General features: G+C 37.5%; 1 protein-coding gene across 12 annotated transcripts in view; it reads left to right on the top strand.

Annotated features, from left to right (window-relative positions):
• HDAC9 (histone deacetylase 9) overlaps positions 1-18,432 on the top strand; it is a 457,947-nt gene that overhangs the window by 310,250 nt on the left and 129,265 nt on the right. For all 12 annotated transcript variants that reach the window (XM_088065227.1, XM_088064938.1, XM_088065152.1 and 9 more), the window contains 2 exons: positions 6,487-6,620; positions 14,232-14,352. In XM_088065227.1, the coding sequence (XP_087921353.1) occupies positions 6,487-6,620; positions 14,232-14,352 (255 nt within the window). The remainder of the gene's footprint in view (positions 1-6,486; positions 6,621-14,231; positions 14,353-18,432) is intronic.

Raw genomic sequence — 18,432 nt, 5'->3', positions numbered from 1 at the left:
CCAATAAGTTGAAGACCACCAGTAAGGAGGAAAACTGTGATGTAATTCTCAATGTCTTCATTTGACAAATCAGTCTCTGTTGCAAGGTCACTTTCTCTGCAGAAGGAGCAAAGCTGTGGACATGACTAAGTGACGTTGGCTACAACTTTTGTGTCATTCAACAGTTGTGTGGAGTCCAGAGAGACAGGTTTTATGTTTAGGTCGTGGGCATTCCAGTCACTCAGGGAACATGGGTTGTCCAAAGCAAAGTGATTAGAACCTCAAAAATCTTCAGTCAAAGGAAGGAAAATGACCACAGAAACCTCCTTTGTTATTGTGGGTAATCTAACTTTGCATGAGGGTCCATCTTTCCAAAAGCCTGAAAGTCAGCATAATATCAGAGCATGGTCAGAAGTGAAGATCCATATTGTGCACAAAGAAAAATAAAAGAGGAGGGAAATAAATACTGGCAGCTTCTGTTTATGAAGGTTTATGCCAAAATAATATTTCCTTAAGCTGGCAGAACTCTGAAAGTTTGCATCTTTTCAGACTATGACCATGGATTTATGTAGGATGGATTCTTTAATGGGCACTGTATGTAACTGTGTCAGAAAATGTGCGCTCCCATCTTCCCAATTAGAATGTGAACTTGGAAAGCAAAAATGTATTATTATTGTTGGGTTACAAAAATTTGGGTTGTACAGAAACAATCATACTAATTCACTTTCCATGAGTTTCTCCAAAAAGAAAAGCCTTGTACAGATAGGATTCCTAAGCCAGGCCACTGTATTTCCAGTTGTGTTCATAGAGTCCCCTGTAACACTGTAAACACTGTAAACTCATTCTAAGATTTGCAGAGCACACCAAAAGGGAGCTCACAGTCCCTTTCAAAAATCTCCAGTTTTTCCACTGAGAAAGTTGAATGGAGTTACAGGTGTAAAAGCTGCTGCTTCAGTCTGATTGCTAAGGTTTACTGACACCTCTTTTTATAATCCTTAGTAAGGGGAGTAAGGTCAAGGGGGTTACATGGATCTGTGGACTTGTGGCATTAGTGGAACTAATCAAGAAAGAAAGTGTGAAGTTGAGATAGAAAAATAAGAAAAGGAATGAAATTATGTATGACAAACACTGAACAGAGATGATGATGGGAACGGGACATCCCTGGCATAAAGGGCTCGAGATGTGACACAAAGAAACCTGATAGGTTCAGCAATGGAAATGCAGTCAGATTAGGTAGAGTCTAAATTTACCCTTTTAGTAAAGCATAGCTACATGAACACCAGTGAAAAGAGAGAGGGAGGAAAAGAGAGAGGAAGGCAGGAAGGTAGGAAGGCAGGGAGGGAGGGAGGGAGGGAGGGAGGGAGGGAGGGAGGAAGGGAGGAAGGGAGGAAGGGAGGAAGGAAGGGAGGGAGGGAGGGAGGGAAGGAGGGAGGGAGGGAGGGAAGGAGGGAAGGAGGGAAGGAGGGAGGAAGGAAGGAAGGAAGGAAGGAAGGAAGGAAGGAAGGAAGGAAGGAAGGAAGGAAGGAAGGAAGGAAGGAAGGAAGGAAGGAAGGAAGGAAGGAAGGAAGGAAGGAAGGAAGGAAGGAAGGAAGGAAGGAAGGAAGGAAGGAAGGAAGGAAGGAAGGAAGGAAGGAAGGAAGGAAGGAAGGAAGGAAGGCCAATTTATTGCAACTGAGATTCTCAGTCCTTCACTGAATTCCTTTTTCAAAATCTGGAACATCTTTTTCTTGTATCCTTGTTTGTTGTTTTATTGAATCTTTTTCCCCCCATCCACTGCTCATTCAAGATAATAATCTCTACTCACTACTAAAAAAAAATTAAATCCTCCTATTTTCATCTGCCCTACAACTTTATGCTTCTGCTTCTCCACCTCTGCTCTGAATTCATCCTTTAGGTTCTAGCCAAGGACAGTGTGGTGCTGCACCTGCTTGCAAGCTGTACCTGTGCTAATTGAACAGGTCTTGCAGAGCACATAGTTCTGCATTCACAGTTAAGCCTTTCCTTTCTGCTTAAAGAAATCTCTTTTCCTGACATGTGCCTAGGCTTACAGACTTACACATGTAACCTTTATCACTCCAGTTTCTGAGTGCATCAAAAATAAAGCTATTTTTTATGTTATGAGACTGATACCTTTGGAGTGACAATGAACAGAAACTTTGCAACATCAACAGTTCTAATGCAGTTTCTGTGAAAACAAAAAAACCAAAACCGAAACAATCTGTGTATTATTAACATATAGGATGTTATGGTATAGAAATATTTTATCTTTTCATACTATCTCCTGGATTTGGATGGTGCCCCGGCATTTATTCATTGATCACTTGAAAGAAACTCAGACCCAGTTTTTATTTATTCTTATATGGCCTTTAGAAAATCCTTTAGGATGAAAGTCCTGAGGAATGTGGTCTGCTCACAGTGCTGACCTGTTCTGAGCAGAGTTGGACTACAAACATCTGGAGGTCCCTGTCAGCTTAAGCTATCCTATGGTTCCATGATTTTATCCCTTAAGAGAGCACAAGATGCAACCAGCCTTTGTCCACAGCAGTTGCAACACTACCATTTGTAAAAGCATGAAAGGAAGGAATGGGTGTGTGGAAAGGGAGAAAATTCTAGTCCACCATAAAGCAAGGGCAAATTCAGAGTCTAGAAATTAATGTAATAGCATGTTCCTGCCTTGAGTTACTATTTTCTGTTAGGGCTGGTTTTTGTTGTTAATTTGTTTGGTTTTTTTTTCCTATTTAAAGACTTTTAAAGACTAAAGAGAAAAAAAGGTAGGAGGAAAACAGTTGTAGCAAATTATTAAAGGGGAATCAAATTGAGCCTATATTTTTGTGTGTCATGAGAAAAATGCTTTTAGCCAAATATCTGAAGGGAATCAGAACAGTGATTGTTGTGAGAGTTAAGCAATATATATACACAGTATATGCACAAGATAATGAGTTAAAGGTGGAAAAAAAATAAAGTCCACTTAATTTTCATTTGGGCAGTTTACAGAATATTTGACATTATTTAGTTCAGATTTTTTGTTGGAATAGTTTATTAGATATTCTTCCCTTGGGTTTTCTTATTGGTACTGTTCCAATTAATCTTCTTCAAAAGCACTGTTAGCCAGTGATTTTTTTAGGTCTCTTGTTCTCCCCTCCGTTTAAAATATTATTAAAAGAAACTGACCCGAAAAAAGTATTTTTGAAATGAATGAGTGTTAGGGAGTCCCCCCCAGTAAAATTTTGGTTTTTACTGACTTAAGCAAATTCAGTTTCTTTTGTCCTGTGTCCCCTATCATTATATGGTTCAGTGGTGGCACCATTCCCATCTGTCTTCAGGGCCACATTCTGACCTCAGTAATACTGGTGTAAATCCAGAATAAATCCACCAGTCTCAGTGGAGCTGCTCAGATTTACACAAGGAATCTGAGAGCAGAATCTGGCTGTAGGCATTTGTTCTGGAGAGACAGAATAACCATCTTTTATTAATATTTCACAGCAGTCTGCAATTGAAAACAGTTGTCTCCCTCTCTTCTTTTTTTTTTTTTTCGTGGGGGTGGGATGATTATTGGCTGAATCCTGTTAGGGAAATCCTACAGGCTATTTTTAGCAGTTAGCTCTACTGCTGCATTCTGGTATCATACCAAGCACATGTGCTGTATGACCAGCAGCCACACATCTGAATCACTTGCACATCCTAAATCAATTTAAATGCTTGCAATAAACGAAAACATAGATTTCAGTCTTTTCTAAAGTCAATTAATCCTCCTAGAAACAAATTTGAAACTCAGTGGTGTGAATACCTTGGTATTTAAAAGTTTGGAGCAGATGCTTCTGTCATGCATTGCTGACCTGACCTTATTAAACTGATTTTTGATTCAGACAAAGTAACTCACATATAATAAAATTACATTTTTAGTTATATTCTATTTCTGGAAAAGTGCTAAGGAAAGGAAGTTTATGTCAACCAGAGAAGACATCCTGAATACACATTGATTGTAATCCTGATACAGGTAATAAAAAAGTGTTGTTATTATACTCACCCCTGTATAACAGAACATAGTAACATGTCTTTTATTTATTAATATTATTTCCATTACCTGCTATTTGAACTATTCAAGTAAGAAGAATAAAAAATTAATTGAAAGAATGGCAGGTAGAAGATACTTTCAGCTAATTTTTCTTAATGTTTAACAAGCATTTCTGTTCAAATCCATTCAATATAACAAACAGCCTATTCTACTTGAAAGCTTCTGAAAATCCTGATGCCTGTACAGTTAGCATATAAACAGCTTCCCTGTTGGTCAGGTGGATGGGAGGAAATATTTTCTTATCTGTTGGTAAAATGGTCACTGCCAAACTGGACGAGCTGAGTAGGCAACAGACTGCAGAAGTTAAAACTGTGAGTGCCAATAAAAGGAAAGTGAGGTATGTGAGCATGCACTTATTTGTGTGCATGCTTCCAAGTAACTTACAAGACCTAATGATAGAGCAGCGAGGAACTGCAGAGAAAGGAAATTATTAACTGCTTTGACAATGCCAGGAGATATTTTAAGCTGCATTAGCTTATTAGCTCCAGGTTTTCACTGGTTCTTTTTTTTCTTTAAAAGAAAACAGAATCAGAAAGTAAACACAAACATTTATTACTAATGAACTATTATGTTTGCTAGATAATAATTTAGCATAAACTTAGTCATACTGCAGTTAGGTATTATATTTCTGTTCTCCTTACGCTTAACATAAGTGCATTATCGTTTTGGCTTATCTTGGCATAAAATACCAAGATCCCAAAGGATCAGTTCTAAAGTGCATGAGCTAAGAAATATGGCAGCATAAATATTTCTAGAGCAGCATAACTTCTGGCTGGCTTCTAACTGAATTATCTCAGAACCTTAACTTCGAATCACCCACGATGTATACGGGCTCTTATTCAGAAGAGCTTTTAAAGACTTTATTGATGTTCAATACCCATTAGAGAACTTTGTTAAATAAGGGTGGTATTGAGCATTTTGTTGAATCTGGGATTTAATTTTGTGTTTTCTTAACTGGCTGACTTTTCAGTAGCAGGCTAATACAATTTTCCCAGAACTGTGTTGGCATCCCCACTAGTGGTGGCACATAAGAAAGATGTTTTGAATGCCAAGTATTGCAGCTTGGAGAAATTGTTAATTTGAGTCCCTTTCAACTGCAAGGGAAAGAAAAAAGCCAAATGTTTCCCAAATGAAAATGGTCCACACAGGGGTAAGGAAAACAATTTTTGTTCCAGACATGTCTAGGAGAAATGCAAAGAACAAGTAAATACAGAAAATAATTTTTCAGTGTTTCAGACTTGGTTTGAAAGCCTTGAAAATTGAATTTAGCTTGAGCCTACTCACTAAAATTTCTCTTTTGCTACCAATACACAGCTACAGAGTAATGTGATATTGATAGGTTCTTTGTATAAAGCTGTTCTGTCCTTGCACAAATGACCATAGAAAATTCAAAAGGTACCTTGCACTTGCAGTCAAACAACAGGATTTGATCCTAATTGAGTAGTGGGTGGAACTTTTCATTTTAATGAAAAAGGACTCTGACTGCCACTGTTCTGACTCTCTGAAACATTAATTTGATATGCTTTGAGATCTGGAATTAATATAGTATTAGTTAAGCAGTAAAACTGCAGAGTTCCATTGCCATTTCATAATATATTTTAAAAGATTTCTCTAAATTATATTCTTTACACTCTGTACATAATATTTTCTTGTTGTATATAGGTTAACAGCTCTAACTTTACCCACTAGAGAAAGAGAAAAATGTAGTTTAGTAATAAGATTTCTTTTTTCTAGCCATAAAATCTTTCAAAAGGCATCACCTAATTCCCCTTCTTCTTTCCAGTTAATTGTATTCATTAATATTTCTTGAGAATTACAAGATTCACCTCATAAACCAAAATTCAGAGTCTTACAAAGGAAAAAGAAATTTGGGTTCAGAGAAGGGCAACAAAGTTAGTGAAAGGTCTATATGACTCCTGTAAGGAGCATCTGAGTGAGCTGGGGCTGCTTAACCTGGAGAAAAGGAGGCTCAGAGGGGACCTTATTGATCTCTACATTGCCTGAAAGGAGGCTGTAGCCAGGTGGGCATTGGTCCCTTCTCCCAGACAAACAACAACAGGACATGAGGACACGGCCTCAGGCTGTGTCAGAGGAGGTTCAGGTTGGATGTCAGGAAGGATTTCTTCAAAGGAAGAGCTGTCAGGCATCAGAATGGGCTTCCCGGGGAGGTGGTGGAGTCACCATCCCAGGAATTCTTCAAGAAACAACTGTTCATGGCACTCAGTGGTCTGGTCTAGTTGACAAGGTGGAGATAGGTCAAAGATTGTACTCAATGATCTCAGAGGTCTTTTCCAACCTAAATGATTCAGTGGGATTTTAATCTTGCTGTAATAGTCAAATAAAATCCAGTTTTGCTAAAGTACGCATGACAGGGAACAGTACAACTTGCATTTTTTTCATTTGTTTCTTATTGTGCTGTCTTTGTGCTGAAGGTGTTGTGTATGACAGTCTGATGCTGAAGCACCAGTGCATGTGTGGGAACTATGCGAATCACCCCGAACACGCTGGAAGAATCCAAAGCATCTGGTCAAGGCTGCAAGAAACTGGGTTGCTAAACAAGTGCGAGGTAATTTAAAATTAAGACCAGATACTTGTCTTGTTAACATAAACAGCAAGTTTATTAACTCCTAAACCTGTCTTACTTCTGTAATAAGAGAGTAATTTTGTTTTAGGAATTATTTGGTCTTAACTGATAATATTAAAATAATGCATTATAGGAAAGCACACTCCCCAGTCAGAAAATAAAGAATTTACACAGCGTCATGCATCCACATGCATAAGAATATATAAAACCCATTTATATTTTATTTTATATAAAATACTAAATTATTATTCCTTGTCTTTATAAAGGAATGTAGACAAGCAGTAGTCAAGCAGTAAGTGCAGTCCTCCCAATAGCATGGTTCTTAACTTTTTCAAGCATCTAAGGATTTTACTTCCATAGTAGCATAGAACACTTCTTAAAATATAGTTTGTATCATTCCATAAGCATATTGCATCTTGTCTTTTTTCAGACTTTAAAGTCTGTTCTCATAGTGTGCTCCTTTACCTGGTATACAAGAAGTCCCATGTGAAGCCCCAAGACATTCAAGAATAATTTTCTAAGCAACAGAAAATTTGTAATTTTTTTTTCTATGATTTTCTTAAAAAAATCACATATTAAACCATGCTTGAATCAAATATTCAAGCCTGTCTGTGAGGTTCATATATGATTTGAGTTAGTTAATAGTAGCTTTTTCTTACCATTTCTTGCTTCTTGTGAGTTGTACAGCACTGTCAACTTCTGCAGAAGCCTGTGGCAATCACAGGTGTTTACTGCACTGCAGCACAAGTTAACAAAGTTCAGCAAAAATTTGCTAATGTTTTGCAGGATCCCAAAATTTCCATGTCTCATGTTCTGTTTAATTACTTCTCTTTATATCCTTATGCTTTTACAAACCCAAAGGAACTGGTCCAATAGATCCCTTTGAATAGCTATTAGTGGCTGTCCCCAAAGACTTTCTGTAGGTAGCTCATGTCCTGGTCAGTGAGATATTGCAAGCACTGCAAATGGATTTGTTGTATACACTCATCTAACTAGATGGCAGCACTCTAACAGGATAATTCTCTTTTTTTAGCTTGGATAATTTTTTTTGGTGTTCAAGAAGACTTTCTTTCAGCAAGGCCCTTAAGGCCACCTATCATGAGTGGTTTCATTGGGGAATCACATACTTCAAGATTAAGTTAAAGATGCAGCTGAGTGCTTTACTAAAATAAAGCCGTTACCTTCTTGACACAGGACTCTGTATTATAAAGAAAAGACAAAAGAGGGAAAATAAGTAAAATGCAGTGTGCTACTATGTACTGCTTTCTTCACTAACAAACTGTATGCCTCTGTAAAAGGTATCTGTAAAAGGTGTAAAATGAAAAAGTGGTATATGTTAGTTCGAGATGCATGCAGTGCAAGATTAGTTTCCAGGAAGATTTGAAGTTTCCTCTTGCAATTCTAAAATTTCAAAACCTGAAATACAGCCTATTAAGTCTTGCATAATTGAGTGAGGGGGGCAGAGAGGAAAAAAGTCACTTCATGTTGAACTGCATTCAGCTAATTTTGACCCCAACTCTTTGTTTTAAAATGAAGCTGGAATGTGAAATAAGCTGTCAAAATTAAAAGCCTGATGATAAAACTAAGGAGTTTCAGTGTGAGGCTGGTGCATAGATATGGTATTTATCTAGATCCTCTTATGTAGCTAGAGACAGAATTATATTTGGTGATACAATCTGTCCTTTGTTTCACTAAATTTATCTAGCATGTGCCTGACATCAAACAAGTGCTTAAAACTGCTCACTTTCCAAAATAAGAAAGGTTACAGTGATATGCTTAATTGGTGCTCTGTTTCTTTAGAAAGTTATTCAGCTGAATAGATAACTTGTGTGACTAAAGGAGTGGTTATTGCATTATCCAAGATATAAAAAGCCACCATCAAGCTGCTTTCTGGAATATACCACACCACAAGCGCATAGTGAAAGGATCATGGGCAACTGCACTGTCTCTTCTGCTGAATTCTGAATGCCCTTTCATGTACACTACCATTTCTTAATATAATTTCTCAACATAATTTCCCACAGTTTTTGTCAGAAGATGTGGGGAGATCACTGGTCAGGTTTTGCCACATGCATTGCCTCATACACCAAGGCTATGGGGCAGGTTAGCAACAGCCACCTGCAGCAACCATTTAGGAAACTCTCTGCAGTTAACAGTGAATTTTTTCCTCTCTAAAACAATAGTCCCACAGGAGGGCTGCAGTCCCACTCTTTGTCTGATAAGGAGTTTTAGGATCAAAACTACTTCAGTCAGAGGTAGCTCAGGTATTATACACTGCACTGTAATGTAATCCTTGGGCACAAGCTTGTTTAGGGCCCCCCCCCTATTTTCATAATCCAACAAGAAACCCTTATGAAAATGAACAACTTGTATCTCTATGACCCTTGTTATCTATAGCAGGAAGCTTTCTGTGGTTCCCAAATCCTTTAGTGTGGATTAATTCCTCTCACACTGCTCAGGTCTTTGGCAACAGAGAGATGAGTGGCTGAGTGTACAGAGAATTGGTATCTCTAACTGGGCGTAGGATCATGAAAGTCGTATAGACTAAGGCTAACACTATGCTTGCTGCAGTTCATAGATTAATCTAGACAGACCAAAGTAAGCTCAAAGTATTGCCTTTATGGGTACCTGTATATCTTAGTCATGCTCACCCCATTTATTTTTAAAATACAAATTGGTAAAATCATAACAAGGTTTGAATGGGGTACACAAGTTGTGTATTTTCTACAAAATAAAATGTGTCTGAGACTGTTCTCTACCCCTGCAGCCAACTGGCATGGAAAGGCCCATTTTCATGGGCTTCAGGAATGCTTCCTGGTCCGTGCCAGTGACCAAACCATGTCTGAGAGTTGTTTGGGAGAGTCCTAGTTGCTGCTCAGCCAAAACAGAATGAAGGACCACTTTAGCAATTTAATAGTTCAGATGATTGTGTTACTCTGCTTGGGAATGTTTCCTGGCACTGCTAAGTTTGCTGCTGGAGACACAGCCAGGAGGACTTGCTTTTCCAGACTGTATTTTGTCTTTCTAGCCATAGATATTTGTGCTCCAGAATTATTCAAACAACAGTTTGGAAGACTTTTGCTAAACCAAAAAATTAGTTTTAGCCTCCAGATTATTTTTTAAATCATATCCTACTTCCAAACAGATAGATTAATTCCTCCATTGGATTCCTCAAGACAAGGGAAAAAATACATTTAGACCATTGCCAGTCATGGAGAGGCAGATTTGAGAGACCAACCCCTGACTGAGTTCAAGGCAGGAGAGTGGAGCATAACTGTGTATAATTCACACACACATCCACATCCACACACACATCCATAGTAAACTTTTTTATAATCCTGGTATATATGTATTGAAAAACCAAAATTAGCACAAAATATTTTTGCATTAGTTTCAAAGTTTTATGTACGTTTGCTGAAATGCCTGTTTGGTGTTTGTTACAGGCTGAAAGATGTAGAACAGTTATCAAATGCAGACAGGGGCAGCTAAAAGATGCAAAGATGGTCATACAAACCTCCATTATCTTTTTTCCTTTTTGCAATTTTCCCTTGGTAAAGAGCAATTCCTAGCTGCCCTGCCTTTGGGAAAAATAAAAGGACTGAATTATGTTTTGGTAGGGGTGTCTACTTTCCACTTGTTCTAGGGAGAGGAAGTATTCAAATAACTCCTTTGGGTTTGTAATTCATGCACACATGACTGGCATTAGGCTACAGTGATCCGCACACTTTCAGAAGAGAAAAGAAAATGTGGCCATAGTCCTGCTTCATGCCCCCACATTTACTTCCTGTAGGGACTGTGGTCCAGCAACACTTTTCTTTTCAGCCTAGAATTTGTTCTGAATTTTGGTAGTTTTCTGGATTAGGGAGGCATTTCATACCTGCTGCTGTCCACATCTCATGAACTGAAGGGGAGAGAAGGAAAGAATTTAAAGTTGAGTCTGCCAGATCACATAAACTGAAATATTTGAAAAATTCTACTCTTTGAACCTCAATTTGCCACTAAAGAGAAAATAATACAGGAAAAGTTAATATTTTTTAAAGAGCAGAACTATTTAGAGTGTTTAACATATTCTAAATCTGCCTAAGTCACTCAAAACCTTAAGAGTGTAAGGCACTAGATGACCAAAACATGTGAGGAGAATAAATGCATCTCTATGTGGGTGCATGTGTTTCAGAGGTGTGCTTGAAATTCCCACATGGTGGAGAGAGAGCAAGCAATGTGATTATACTGACTGGCACAGGACGTGTTATCTGAGTAGTTCTGAAAACAGGAGAAAATTTAACAACTATGAGAAATCTCAGGAAGACAGGAAAAATCTGAAGACCTTATTTACAAACTTGATAGCCTAAGGGAATTTCATACAAAAAGCTGCAGTACAGGCAAGGGACACGCTGAGTGAGAAATATCCTTAAACTGTGTCACAATTCATGTTAGTTTAGCAGAGAGAAACAGGCAGTGTCACCTTTGTCCTTTTGAGTCTCTGTCTGTACATGAGTTTATTCTGCTGATAGTCCAGCCAAAATCTTCAGGTTAATAGAGGTTGTCTGTGTGAAAATTTAATGGTCTCTTTTAACAGGAGATCAGACTTTGACCATAAATTCTGTGAAGGGTGAAAACATTTCCCCGTTGTAGGGACAATGGATTTCTAGTTCTAGACTGATTTTTTTAAGCACTCAGGTGCAAGTATTTTGCTCTCCTGAGATTTATAAATGTTTCTGTTAATAAGGAAACTGCATATGTCAGAGGACAAACCCAACACACAAATTGTCATACACATTAGAAAAGGATGACTCGCCTTCTACTAAGAATGTAGTAGAAGGGTAGATGTATTGTTCAAATTCTCCAGAAAGAAACAAATACTTTTCATTTGTTTTTCTATGCTATTTCTCCTTTTTTGTTGGCTTTATTCCAATTTTCTGCTACATTTTATGTTTTTGATACTACCAAAGATGTGGCTAAAAGTGTATGTGTAAAGTTATACAAACGCATATGTTCTGTTGTCTCATGCTAGTGAGACCCAAAATAGATCACTTTGCATAACTGAAGTTACATGTGAGAACTATTCTCAGAAATTAATACATGTAATTTTAATGCACATTTTTTCCTTTGTGCAGAGCCTTAGATAGTTGGGATTGACATGCAGAGATACTGCAAGGATGGGATGTAAGGAACACGAAGTAAGCAGATGGGAATGCAGTAACAGCACAGACAAGTACACAGTTTGCCCTTCCCTTTCCTCCTGGCATCCGCAGTGTAAAAGTCCTTGCTGATGTTAGAGCTGGAGAAGCCATACAGAAAGAGCAGCTCTGGGCTCTGCCAGCTCAGCTGATGGCTGCACTCCAAGAACCTCACTGTGGGAGCTGCCTGGAGTGTCCTCTTCAGTGCCACATGATTTCTGCACCAAACTGCTTTCTGCATAACCTGTTTCTACCCTAGACAATTTGACTGGTGAAACTGGGTAGGAGGTGTGTTGTTGGCAAATCACTTGGGGAGGCCACTTCCAGACCAGATATCACAGAGCACCCCAATGTAAAAATAATGGCTAGCTGTGTGGTTTTTTATAGTTAAAGGGATATGGCATTTCATTTAGCAACACTTAAAAAAAAAAAAGCCAGACAATTAACTGTCTTAAACATGTCTGAGAGTTTTTGTATACCTTATAGAAAATATGTGACCAGAGTGTGAGTGTTTTGCTCAAGGTTCTTTGGCTTGACCTTCATAAAATTCCTTTTTACTTTTCTTATACATTTATTTTATCTGTCTTAAAAGCCAGACTCCTTTCCCAGTTTTGCCGGGGAGAATTGGGTACATACATTTTAAAACAGCTTGTTAGAAACATGGACCTTAATGAGAATGGATGAAGGAATAAATGTTACCAGTCACCTCACTTGTGAAGAAAAATATTTTATCTGACCCAGAAGAACCATTACAGAGTTTACTGACTCCATGAAGTAACATAATGTGCTGATTTTGATTGTGTAACTGTGTGTTAAAAGGATGTGAGTGCACTGCTACAAATTCTCATGTGAGACTGGGAGAGGCTTGAAGAAATTAGAGATGAAAAAGGGTTTATTAAGTCATTTAGTTCTTGGATCATTCCCTAAAATGTTCTTTCCACTGCTGTGTCTAGTCAAGTTTTAAACACTACAAGAAATAGGGCTTCCACCATTTCCCTGAAGGGGAGCTTGTTCCACAGTCATCTACCTCTAACTCTTAGGATATTTTTCCTGATTAGTCAGAAAAAATTCCCACTGCTTAACTCAGTATAAATTGTGCATGGTTCTTCTGACCCCTCATCCCCCAGGCATCTCTTCTGTAGTGCATATTCTCTTTAATATTCATAATAATGCTTTCCTCTCCTACTGCAAAGGTTGATGCTTTCCAATGTGTATGACCAAGTGTTGGATACAGTAAGAATTTAAACTCCAAGAAAATTAGAATTAAATGCATTTCTGTAACAGGTAAAGCAGTCTAATTGAAAATAGGGTGGTCTATTAGGTAACTGCTGTACCTGTGTATCTGTAGACCTTGAGTCAGACAGATCCAGTCTAAGCTGTGAGAAAGTTGGCCCTCGGTGTTCATAAGGACCAGGTCTGCAACTAGGGTCCAAGACCTTAAAATCAAGCTGTTTTCACTTTATCCAATATTAACAGGAAAGGTGATCTTGGGTCCAGAACTTTGTTGACAGTGCTGTTTATTATGCTCAATCCTGAAGAAAATCTGATTCATGTTGCTGTATCTGCAAAGGCTGTGCAACACTAGCACAAACAGAGAAATAAATATTTTTATCATAAGCTGTAACTCCAAATACACACAAGGAACAGAAATGCCAAATAAGAAAGTGTAAGCTTTAGCTTTCCTTTCCTGTCTTTCTTCCTTCCTAAGGAAAGGTTTTCTTGTAGAAAGATGTCCCAGATTTTTTACATCTTGTTTTGGGGCAAGTACAAGCTGGAGACCCAGTTAAAGAGACAAAAAGTGTGTAACAGCAAAAATATTAATCACACATGGTAACACGTGTGTATGTTGATATTGATCACACATTAAAAATTTAAAAACACACAAATATGTTGCTAAAGCATTTAAAGTTCAGTTTTCTTTTTTTCCCTGTCTCTCCTCACTGTGATCATGTTCCTCCTAGCAGCATAAATCACAAGTACTAGTAATGATGCAAAAAACATTAATCCTCATTCCAAACACATCTGCAGCTTACAGGTGTGAATAAGTTTTTGCTCTCTAAATCAGGGTTTTTTCTAGACAGATTTCTTGAGAAATATTTCATCTTTTGGTTTGTATCTCTTAATATATCATGTAGAAAAGAGGCAGAATCTTTTATTTTTCTTTTATGTGAAACCCTGTATTAAGATAACTCTCCTAAGGCTTAAGTGAAGCATTTTGTGATAAAGCACACACGCATTTGTTTTTCATATAGCATTACTTTAATAAACAAATCAGTGTCACATTCCTGCATGACGCAATTTCAACCCATTATTAATCATACTAAATGTTATTTTGGACCTTTACTTTCTTTTTTTTTTTTTTTCCTCCCTAAATATTGTCAGTGGAATATTGTAGGCCTCTGCTGTTTTCTTTCAGCGAATTCGAGGTCGAAAAGCCAGTCTGGAGGAAATACAGCTGGTTCACTCTGAACATCATTCACTGCTGTATGGCACCAGCCCACTGAACAGACAGAAGCTGGACCCCAGGAAACTCCTAGGTCTGTACAGGCCTCTATTCTACTGAGAACAGCACATTCCAGCACTGTCATTAGTCATAGCTGGTGTCAGTTTAAAACACTTGGCAAGCAGTGTGACAAAAATTCACTTTTTCCAAACGCATTGCTATGTGCAAGGAGAATGTTACAATGGAAGCCAAATAGAGATTAGCAAAATACACCGGCTGGAAAGCAGCGATATGAGTTTCTCCTCATTTGCTTCAAAAATCATCAGTGTTAACCTTTTACTGTAACTTGTTCTCCACTGGAGGTCAGTGGCAATTTTGAACACCATTGGTTTTCTACCTCCTTGTATTCTTTGATTCAAAATCAGGAATTTAAGATACACTTGCTTGTCAGAATTGTTTGTTTGCTGTTCTCATTTGCTTTATTTCAACTATTTCAGCCAATCTGTCTGCAGATACTATGCCTGAGGTTTGCTAATAAGTGAACTTTATTTTAATGCCTTCTCATTATGTAGGATATGGTATCTTTCTGAACAACATGGGGGAAAATACATTAATATGTTAAATGCACATACATTGTAAATGGTTGTACAGAATAGCAGAAAACTGACAGGTTTTTATTGTAAAATATCTTCATGGACAACCAATGCTCAGTGTATGTCTTTTATAACACAAAAGTAGGGTTAAAAGGAGCTCTGCCATTAGTGTAGTATGAAGCAAGTCTACTTGTCAGAAACACACAAAAACTAGTGCATTTTGGAAATAATCTGTGAGTGAAATCCTGCCCTTTATGTCCCAACACACTGGATGCAACACTCTAATTCTCAGTTATTTTCATAACTCTTCTTCTAAGATGTGGAGCTTTTCCTAAATGTAATCAAATCCAACCCAAACAAAAATAACATTAGCCATCAAAAGAAATTTATGCCACAATTCTAGTAATACATAGCAATTATTTTGCTTTGGAAACTTACGCTGTTTCTTCGGTACAGCAGACTGTTGCTTCAGTCCTAAGTCCTAAGATCATAATGTTAGATAGGTTTATACATTTTCAAAGAAAAGGCAACATCAAAACTGAAAAACATTTATAGTATAATAGATTCTTAGGAGCTTGAATTTCTAAGTAGGAAATCCTACGTGTTTCCAAGAAAAAGTTCTAAATTCCTGCAAAATTAATTTGGAATTATTTTTAATTTCCTCAATATTGTTAAATTGCTCATTTTTAATACAGTCAAGCATTTAATTTAAATTTTGTTTGGTGTAATTAATTTTATTTTTTACATAATTTAATATAACATACATTGATATAAAATATTGTTCCAATTTTGGATCTCAGTGGCTGAGCAGCCTCTGGCATGCTGTGTGCAGTTGTAGTTACAAGGTTAAGAAGGATCTAACTGTGTTTCTGCTGATGTACAGAGAATGCAGAAAGCTTTGTTTATCCGATCTCAGAAAACCATTTCTTGGCCCACCATTCTTTACTGGACATACTTTGCCTTTTTTATTAGACACTTAGTCCAAAACATTTACTCTCTAAGTTGATATCAAGATCACACTCTCAGAATATATTCTGAATGTATCCTTGGCTCACTGCCCTTTTCTCTCTCTGTTTCTAGCATATTTTCTTGTTGCATCTCACATGGCCTTTTACCAAGGCAAAAGTCAATAAAACACCCTTCCCACATGCTTTTGCATGTGCTTGTTTTCTGGCTGAAAGCTCTGATCATTTGGCCTTCCAGACTGTTGGATAAAGGAACCTAATTGTCTCAGATTTTTCCAAAATGCAGTGTGACTGTTCCTGATTTTGCTGTCCCCATTTCAGTGAGGTTGAACCTAACCAATCCTGACATTAAAAATTAACATTTTTGTACATTACATAAATTCAATATACATGTACCAAGGGAAAAATATCTAAATAAATGTTTCTTATAAAAAGTGTCATCAATAACAACATGGTCTCAGAAAATGTATTCCATTGTATCATCATTTCAGTATCCATCAAATGATGGCTTTGCATCCTAATGAAAAGTAAGACCTAACCTTCCTTTCTTTACTCCTCTATCCATCCAAAAAGACAAAGACACCATTTGCTCACCACTTATGCTCCAGAAAATGTTTGTGCTTCCTGCTCCTCGTCAGAAGAGTGCCCCTGCTTTGTGTCTTTGTCAGAAACTCTTTTTTATTTTTTTTTCCTCTCACAAGCAGCTTCTGTACCTTTCAAACAGAGAAGAAACACCCGAAGGAATGAAATTTAAGTATGTCTAGGGGCTAGTAATGTGCTACTTGCCACTAAATGCCTATTTCAGTTTCCCTGTTCAAGAAAAAAGCCTGTTCTGGAAAACTGCTAAACAACATGACTGGAAACTACTGAAATCAATGAGACTTATACACATACTCATCTACTCCTACTGGTTTACAAGTATGAACTTCCTTGAACTCTTGGCTTTATCTTCCCTACATCAGGCCTACAAATGCAGCTATTGCAAATGACCACTTCTGCACTACTCTGTAGTTAAGCTTTGGACTGATGTATTTTAGTGTGTGTTAAGCAACATGTTATATTGCATTAACATTGTCTTGACACAAAGGAAACTAATATGCAGACTATGTGTCACATCACATTATGGTTTCAAATACCAGAATACAACCTTACAAATCTCTTCATATAAATTCAAGGGCAGAACAGAAAACATTTCTCACAATTTAGTTTCCTTTTTCTCATTCCAACTGTTATTAAGTCAAGTTGCCTGTATTAGAAGTCTGTAAAATGAGAAATACACTGTCAACACATCCATGACAGTGAGTCAGTAATTAGAGTGCAACTAAAAGATGCATCAGAAAGCATCCATGCAATTCCAATTTCAAATTAATGAATAAACAAACACTTAGCTGAAATGGCTCGCTCTTTGGAAGCAAAGATGTCTTTGGGATGAAATTGCGAATAATCAAGTTAAAAAGTGAACACACTTTTAATGTGGGTTTCGTTTTCTTTTTCTTTTGAAAGTGAGATTTTACTCATCAGTTTTTCTCAGTTGATCAGACTCTCAGTCCCCAGTCATCAATCTCCTAAGCAACTTCCTTGACTTCTGTAGGGGCCTGACCTCAGTCAGTGATGGGTGCCTCAGCACCTAATTTGACAAACTAGCTTCTACTGCCTTTGTGCATTAATATTCTAGAATACAAGTCTTGTAACATTCTAGTTCTATCAGTAAACAGCTGTACTGAATCTAAAGAGTTGGTGACTACAAACTCTGTCCTAGTGCAAAGTCAAAACTATTTGATGATTTAGATTTTGTCTTCCACCTTACTTGAAGTATCCCAATATCTTCTGGGACATCAACTTTAAACATCATGGGAAATTCTCACCCCAATTCATTTTAAGAGAAGCTTTTTGCTGTTGATTTTAATTTATGGCAGACTGTTGCGAGCTTTCTTTTTTTGTGAGGCTTGCTAAGCAATGGTCTCACTTTCTGTTAGTCCAGAATTTCCCCACTGTTCTTTTCATGAAATCTCAATGTTTTTCTTGTTCTTCAAAGTTTGGCAACTACTATTTTTTAAGCCATCATGCAATAAGGAGTGAGTATTCCAGCGAGCCTCTTGATTCACTGAAAAGGCTTATGTGATTGTTTTCCCCGGTTTTAGTACTACCTTCTGATTGATTTTAGTGTCCTCACCATCTGCTTTTCTGTTTTTACTTTTTGTTTATTGTTTTTAATAGTGTTTACCATGCACAATGTGCCTGGCTGCAGGGAGATAAATGAGAATTCATCTGTTGTCTCTTATGTCCCAACTCTGCCATGGAATTTAAGAAAAATTTTCTATTCATTCAATAATCTAAAAATGCCTTCTTTTATCTCAAATTACATCTTATGTTTCCATTAATGTCTCCTGGCATTTTAACAGCACTAATTTTTTTTTAGTTATCTGCTAGAGACTTTTTCATCTTCCCCATAATAAAAAGTGAAAAATTGGTCCCCAGATCTGCTTAGCAAGAAATCTGGAAACTCCAACTTGCACCTCTACTCTGACAATCTCCTGCAGCCAACATTTCCTTGCATGTCTGGGGCCATTAGGACTCACAGTACGAGAATGCTCTGCATAGCTGCTGCACCTGCAT

The sequence above is a fragment of the Pseudopodoces humilis genome, chromosome 1 (genome assembly GCF_049639895.1).
Source record: "Pseudopodoces humilis isolate 2021_Gansu_Grassland_sample_001 chromosome 1, ASM4963989v1, whole genome shotgun sequence".
Taxonomy (NCBI): Eukaryota; Metazoa; Chordata; class Aves; order Passeriformes; family Paridae; genus Pseudopodoces; species Pseudopodoces humilis.
This window is presented reverse-complemented; position numbering and strand designations above follow the sequence as displayed.